The sequence below is a fragment of the Brassica oleracea genome, chromosome C2, assembly GCF_000695525.1.
Source record: "Brassica oleracea var. oleracea cultivar TO1000 chromosome C2, BOL, whole genome shotgun sequence".
NCBI classification, from domain to species: domain Eukaryota; kingdom Viridiplantae; phylum Streptophyta; class Magnoliopsida; order Brassicales; family Brassicaceae; genus Brassica; species Brassica oleracea.
This window is the reverse complement of record NC_027749.1, coordinates 19,975,913-19,984,205: the sequence shown is the minus strand read 5'-3', so window position 1 is coordinate 19,984,205 and position 8,293 is coordinate 19,975,913. Positions and strand designations below refer to the sequence as shown.

The window sequence follows — 8,293 nt, the reverse complement described above, 5'->3', positions numbered from 1 at the left end:
TGTTAGATAATATGATTTTTGTTATTTAAAAAAAAATTATAATTTTTAAAGTTAACATAGACAAATATTTAAATATTTAGCATATGGAGGTATAGTATTAAAACATTAAATTATATCTATTTAATTTATACTATCTATAAATTCAATGGATCATCTATTGGTTAAATCCAATTATTGATAGCCCAATAAAAATTTATGCTATGCCCAAAATTTAAATGATAAGATTAGATATTAAATGTAACATGACTTTTTAGGAATAGGTCCATTAGGTCCATTTTAAAAAAAAAATCACACATGAATCAAAGTTGTTACTTCTGTTTTAATATATAAATACTATAGTAAATTCGTAATTAATTTAGGGTTTAAACGTTGGATATTATGAAAAAAGATTTTATGGTTATCTATATTGTAGTGTTTGATATCTTTGTTGAAATCGGATATGTATATATTGTCAGAATATACTGAATGAGTTGTTAACTGATTTCTAGTGATGGTCCATTAAGTCCATTTTTAAAAAAATCACACATGAATCAATGTTGTGACTTCTGTTTTAATATATAAGATGAAGCACTATATATTTTCAATACTCGACCACTAATCGAGACTATAAAATCATCACTCTATGCTTACTAACTTTTGACGTAATATTACGTAGGATTCTTTTCTTAACGTACAACTTTGTAAAGATTCAGTTTTGAACAAATACTGTATTTAAGAGAAATAACTGTTTAGAAACTCTTTTATGATGTTATCATATATAATTGGTACTCGTTCTTTACTCGCTATTTACCTGTATATGGTTTGTAAATACAAAACCACACGTTAATGTTCGATCGGGTGGTACATGGCATCCTGCAATAATCCTAAGGATCGCGGCTTCGAATCCGTTACCCTCAGACTACTATAGTGTATGGCCAGGCGACGGGGGTACTTAACTTCTCTGGCAAGCAACCATGTACGACTGGCGCTGGTGGTCAAGCAACCGGGGATTAGTCGGTTAAGTCTCGGCCCGCCGGATATTCCTGGAACAAAAAAAAATACAAGTACTTAACGTTTACAAAACAATAAACAAGAACAATTGTTTATATGTAAACTAGGGTAGGCCCGCCTACGGGCGGGATGAAAATTAACAAATAATTAAATTAGCTAAAGTAAATATTTAATATAAATTATTATTATTTAAAAATATATATATTAGTTAAATTTTGTACATGTTATTATATTTGAAGACTAAATAAATATGTTATCTGAAAATTGTTATGATTTTAAAAAGTAAATATACTTTTTATTTTTTAAAATATGATTTTCTTTTTACAGAACAGATGAAATTTTGTTTTCATGATATAAATTGTATAGTGATATTGTACTTAACCGAACCGTTAAAATCCACCAAATTTTTTTATGCAATGAATAAATGATGTTCTAAAGCAAAACTTATATAAATTTGTCATCTAAGAACATACCAGGGAAAATGGTATAAGAAGGAAAATGTACTCTATGATTTTGTACTCCAAACTTTATTTTACTTAGCATCATAACTATCATAATTAGAGTTGAATAAACATTAAAATATACAAAATTAAGTATCTACGGACATTTTTAATATTAAAATATAGTAATCTATGATGGTGATAACGAAACCTACACAATGAAAACTAAGACCAAAACGACCTAAAGTTTAAATTAAGCTAGTTTTTAAAACATCCATTAAAACTAATGATGTTTTATCTAATTTTTGAGTTTACTACCCAAAAACATCACTAAGATGAATTACCATACTCTATTCTAAATATTTGATCAAGTTTTAAAATCAGCAGACATCTTTTCTGATTTATATATGAACCTCCATCACTTCACTGGAGTTATGCTACAAACAAATTATATATATTTACATATCAAATTATGTTTATATTATTACCAACTATTTTGTTCAATAAAAATTTGAAATATATATATATATATTAAACCTATAACCAAATCATAAGTATTTTTTAATTCATTGTCTTCTTACTCCAAAGTATTAAAACACTATTTAAAGAGATTATTATTGTTAGACATGTCTCTTCCAGTGATATAATAATCAGCCAATGGTTTTTGTATCAAAGATTAACATGAAAACTAATTCGTGGTGGTTTTTTTCATTGAGTGTAAATAATACGACAACAACACGTTAAAAATGGATGATTGTTAAAAATGGATGATCGTTTTCAACCAAAGTGAAGCTCTGCCGTGAGGGGAACTCCTAAACGGGGGAAATCGTTGCAGCTTCGAATTCATCTATTGGAATGTACACAAACGTTCTGATCAAAAGCAAAGGTTCCCGCTCTTTCGCCGATTCCATTGATCGTTTTTTAACTTGTCTTGCACCCTAATGTGCACCTTATTTAAGAAACAATTGGTTGAGAATAATTTGACAGCTAGCTAATCTGATTCAAGCGAAAAGGGAAAGCAAATTGACATACATCCTAGGTGTTAATGGAGAGTCCAATATCATTATGACTGAGTGGATAGAGATTCTAACATTTTGTATCCATGATTGTTGGCTTGGATCACTTCCAAAAGAAACTCGCATATGCACGCTCTCGCCGACCTTGATACCAAGTGAAGACATTTACAATGATTCATTCACAAAGAAACTAAAACAACAATACAACAAATCTTATTATTTGGTACTATTCAGTAGCAAAAAGAAGAAGAAATTTTAATCAGGTCATTAGCACCTCGAGACTAAGCACAACACTGAGAAGGATACAAACTCAAGACAGAAATCGAGAATCTTAATAAGATGATAAGCCAAAAAGAGTCTGATAACTATCAGAGAGAGGAATAGAGATTAGGATCTTACAGCGTGAGAGAGCTGTGAAAGATATATTATTTAGTTTTAGTTGCAGAAACATAGCTCCATAGCCAAATGTTCTTCTTGTGGTCCCCAACAGACACAAAATGCAACACCCCACTGTCAAGAAAGTATTGGATTGTTAGAAATATGTTAGTAACTAAGCAGGCCTCATGAACAGCCTATAATATCCTTGAATTCATATAGACCCTTTAGAATGTCTACTTACGCATATGGCTTCATCTTTCATGAGTGTGAAAGTCCTAATACGATGGTCTGGTGTACCTCTGTGATTAATGCAAGGTAGCAAATCACATCAAACACAAAGAATCAATAGATCAATTAATCAAAAAGTAAAAAGAGCAATGACTTACCAGTATCAAAGACACATTCATATCCCTGGATGAAACCCAAAACTTTATCATCATAGTGATGAGTTCAATCGAAGATTACATCCTTATTTATAGGAGAAGATTTCTGCTGTAACCATGGAGAAGGGGAGGGATATTGAATGTGTCGTAGTGGGAGCCAATTGTTCCTCTTGGTTTAAGTGATGTAAAGGGGTCCTCAGTTGCATCGACTGAATAATGGCAGAGACATTACGGAGCCGATTTGCAACGTATTAAGCACATAACATAATATTCAAATGATTAATCCCATCGTTACTTATAAATCTCAAAGGAAAAGGAAAGTGTTTGTTTTTCAAATCGCCGAAGATGCCTTCGAGTCAAGAGGAATCATATCGACACAGATATGCTCGCCGCCTCTCTGCACATTCTTCGCCTCCCAGAATTGAGGAAACAGACTTCGTCGATGGCCTACAGCGATTTGAGTTTAAATCAGTGAGAATGATATATGAGATCGCCATTCTGCAGAATTTTTTTTTTGGATTGTAAGGAATGAAAGGATGCTGTTCAGGGCATGACGGCTGACCTTTTTATAAATGAGATCCACCGACTGAAGAGAGGAGAGTTGCATTGAATGAGGATCATGATATGAATGGGATAAAGGAGTTAAGATGGTAGTTAATGACAACGATTGAATGCATCCGTAACGTTTCAATTTCCCTTACCCATCATTAAAACACGTATGGCAAATTGCTCCTGAGATTCTCCGTAAATAGTCCTCTATCATCACCGTTCAAAAACTCCATGGACAGTTTACCAAAGCAGAGGATGAAGAACACTATGAACCCTAGAAATCAAATATGAAAATGTTGAAGTCGAAGATGGTTTCTGTTTATGTTATGGGTTTGATCAGTAAACACAACAAATTTAGAAAGCCCATTTAATTTAATCTGTCAGGCCCAAAATCATAGTCTGTCGTAGAGAAGAAAAAACAAAGTACACATATCACGCTACCGATTTGAAAAAGTGTTGCAAAAAGCCCAGCAGATTTCCAATTAAATGAAGTGCAACGTTTTAAATGGCCGGGACACATGGCGCGTTTTGGGAGTTCGAATTAGTGACCTGGAATCCCATGTGGATGGTCTAGGAGTGAAGCAAACTGTACTTTATATATAAAGATATGGGTCAAATAAAAAATATTATAAAAAAAATAAAACACAGCTTATTTTACTTGTTATTCATTTTAAAATATTATATATGTAAATAATTGTTATATTACAGGTTTAAAAAAATCTCAACTATTTCTAAATATATTAACTAGTTAAAATATATAAATAATTATCAAGTAATTTGTACACAAATAACAAATAATAATATGTATTACCTATTTGTAAATATACTATTTTACGAAGTATTTAAATTGAAAAACATTTATTTTTATAAAGAAAAATACAAGTTTAAATTTCTATTATCCGCACAAGGCAAATCAAATACCAGAATATGGTTGACATTGATGGAGGGAGTTGTCAGACAGAGCCTTGGTATAGGATGGTTGATATTGTCGTTTTCATAGTCCGGGAAACTAGGTGTTATTCAGCATGGCTGATTCCTCATCATATATTCCACTAAACCACCTCTGTGTGAAGTCTGAATGAATCAAAATAACGAAAGTTAAATATAGCATTTAACCTGCTCTAGAAACAGTAGTTATAAGAAAGAAAAAATTCAGACAATCTAGTTTCTTTTTACTAAAAGAGGGAGAAAGAGAATGCGGGAAAAAGCTGAAGAAAAAGAGGAATATTGAAGCAAAAGGCGGATACAACAATTTGATGTAAGAGACCAATGATGCTGTCTAAAGCCGTCCCATGCTCAGCTTTTACTTCCTTGAGGTAAAAATTTTATTTTATTTTTGAGTTAATCAAGATTCCATAAGTACTTTTTTTTTTTTGGTAAGTACGTCGAGTATTTATCTTTATAGTTTATACTATACTCGGCACTCGACTATGATTCCTCATCATTTTGTGAATAAGGTGTTTCACAAAGCGGCGTGATTACATATAAGACCAGCACATTATTACAGCAGCTTGGAGGATTAAATTATCAATTATTTGATATTAATTTATAGAGGCTAACGTAGGCCATGTTTGTTTCCATATCGATGTGATCTACAACTACGACCAATGACCAACTGTTGTTTGTTTCGATTTCTGCCACTAAACACATTGACCAATTGTAAATTACATAAAATTTTAATTTTTAGTTGCTATTTTTCAACGATTTAAAAATTGCAATTTGCGTTAGTCGTGATCAGTCGCACAAAAACAAAACAAACAATAATATGTGACCTGAGACACAAATCATAGGTCACATCGACACACAAACAAACCTGACCGCGATGAATAAACATAGATGGTCAAACAATCAGAAAATATACACAAATTTTTATTGTTACAAAAAAAAGAAATACACAAGTTTTTATTGTGTACTAAAAATGATAGCCTCTGGAATACAATAAAGTTCGGTAGGTACGTTTAGAATAAACTTTATATAGTGAGATATGCTGTGAAGAAACATAAATGTCCAAAGATTCCTATATTGTACACAAATCTCTTTTATATTTTGCTCTTTTTTGAACACTGAAAGATATTTTAACTAACAATGGTAATATACACAAATAAAACGGAATCAGAGCTCGGGAGTTTTACGAGACTAATCCCACAAGAGGGAGACACTAAGACCAACCGAGCGGATTTTATGCCAAAATCCTTAGCAAAGTAATAATAAAATATTTAGTGGGTCCCCCATTTTATTAAGGATTATGCTACAATTGACTTTTGCAGTCCTTATTTACGGATCTCATTTCTGATAATCTCTTCATTGTGCGTGGGATCCACTGCCGCGTGGGAGCCCACGATTGGCCAATCTTTTTTATAAAAAAAATTCGAACAAAAAAAAGAAAAAAATAATAAAATATTCTAAAAAGTGTTGTTAAGGATTTTCTGTTAAGGACTTATGGTTGTGGGTGCTCTAAGGACATGATTAACTCCGATCTCTTAGCCGGGGTTTTTAACTCATGATTTGAACATCATCTTTTTTTTTTTACATTTTTTGGGTAAACAGCTCTTATATCTCTTGTTTAAGAAACAATTCTTAATTTTTCTTAGTTTTTAACGAAGAAAAACTAAGAACCAACTCTTAGCTGAAGTTAAGAACCCCAGTTAAGAACTTGGGGTTAATCATAGTCTTTTATCGGGTGAAACCCAAAATGGGTTTCTAAATTTTTTTTTTTTTTTGTCTTATCTGATTTTTTTTTTAATTAAAAAATGAGTCAATCACGGGCCGCCACATGTCGGTGGGGCCCACAAAAAGTGCAATAACCCACGGATTATCGATCCTTATTTCATATTTTTTGTTACCAATTTTTGCCGTTCGGGTGGGACTCACGCATTAAAACCCCCCCTATAACCTCCTGATAAACGTGCTCTAAGGGACATCAAAAGAGCGGAACATCTAATCCAACAACGAATCACAAACGAAACAACCACCGGAAGAAAACTAAAATGTTGCACCCGTAAAGAACTGAAGCTCACCAAACAAAGACCTTAACCAAAGCTTGCATAAGCTGAGATGGGAATAGAGACAAGCACGAACAAACCCAGCAGCACCACCAAACTAGAACATCTAAGGCATTAAGACCGCAAAACTAACCACCTCTTGGTGGCCTAGTGGTAGGCGGACTCCGGTGAGCTAAGCGATCCGGGTTCAAAGGCACCCCACTACGGTTAAATCACTAGGTGGCCACCCGGGCCCACCCTGCTACTTCTGGGGTGGAAATGACGTGGCTGCTGCGGGTCTCGAGGCATGTCTAGGCCCCGGCCTGGGACCCTCGGTTAACAAAAAAAAAAAAAAAAAAAAAAGACCGCAAAACTACAGGGAGGATCCCTGAACTCCGACTGGAACAAAAGCCAAGGAAGAACTCCATTCAAACACGCGGGCACAACGACGATCCATGAATAGCAAGAGAAAAATGGAAGCAAATGAAAAAAGAGCAAACTCAGGAGAGAGAGGAAATTTGGGTGAAACCGTGACTGTATTTCAAGCTTGCCTCTTATATTTTGCTCATTTTTCTGTTTTCTTAACCACAAAAAGAACTCTTGAAATCAATCAAGAAGCGAGGGCTCCCGCACAAAAAAAAACTATCGCATACAGAAACAAATCAGTTTTTTTTTCCTCTTTCATTATCAACAATCACATTTTCACTATATTATCATTGTTTAACAAGAGTAGAGAGCGCTAAACAATTATCAGCCATTTCATGCAAAGTCTTTGTAGATCTAGCGAAGACATTCGACGTCTTAGCACCGCCCATGGCGTCGTTGCATGTATCAAATTCCGTTAATGATGCACTAAGATTGATGTTAAGGCTAAATCCATCATTCTTTTTAAGGTCTTTCAACGCCTTTTGTAGATTACCAATCGCACTATCATAGTTTGAGTAACAAGTCTTGAGTCCTCCACCACTTTTCCGGCGACTAGCAGCGACTTCTTTAGCCTTTGTCGTTCTTTTCATCAGCTCTCTTATGGAAACTTCCGTCGCTGCATTAACATTCTTTTGACCTTTTACGACTGATCTGCACAAGACCTTGAAGTCTGACACAGAGCATGGATCACGCCCGCCTGAGATCATCGGGCGAGCCATCGCTACGACGCTTTTGCTCACCATACAGAAGAGGAGAACCATCGCCACAAGGTGAAGATTTGCTGACATATTATATTATTGTGCTTTTGAGATTAATATTATAGCGTTTAAACACCGGTTGTTAATTATTTGATCAAAGAGAAGGAAATTGATTATTTATGTGTGTTGCATATGCTAACCAAAACTATATTTTTAGTAAGTATTTTTGAGGAAAATAACTAAAATCATTTGTCACCGGTGAATTAGAGGGACATATCAAATATAGTTCAATGTGATAGCTTTTTTGTTTTCTTTTGAGGAAGAACTATAAAATCTTCAAAACTTTGATGGTTTGTGACTATGCTTCGACATTAGCCATATGACCAATGAATAATTTTGCAATAAAGGACTGCTGGAAAAGGCTATCTTAAG

General features: G+C 33.8%; 1 protein-coding gene across 1 annotated transcript; it reads right to left on the bottom strand.

The window, feature by feature from the left end:
* Positions 1-7,292: 7,292 nt before the first annotated feature.
* LOC106326454 (pectinesterase inhibitor 1) lies at positions 7,293-7,985 on the bottom strand. The gene has a single exon (XM_013764431.1). It carries the CDS (start codon positions 7,949-7,951, stop codon positions 7,451-7,453), a length of 501 nt encoding a protein of 166 aa, XP_013619885.1. The 5' UTR covers positions 7,952-7,985; the 3' UTR covers positions 7,293-7,450.
* Between the last annotated feature and the right edge of the window lie 308 nt (positions 7,986-8,293).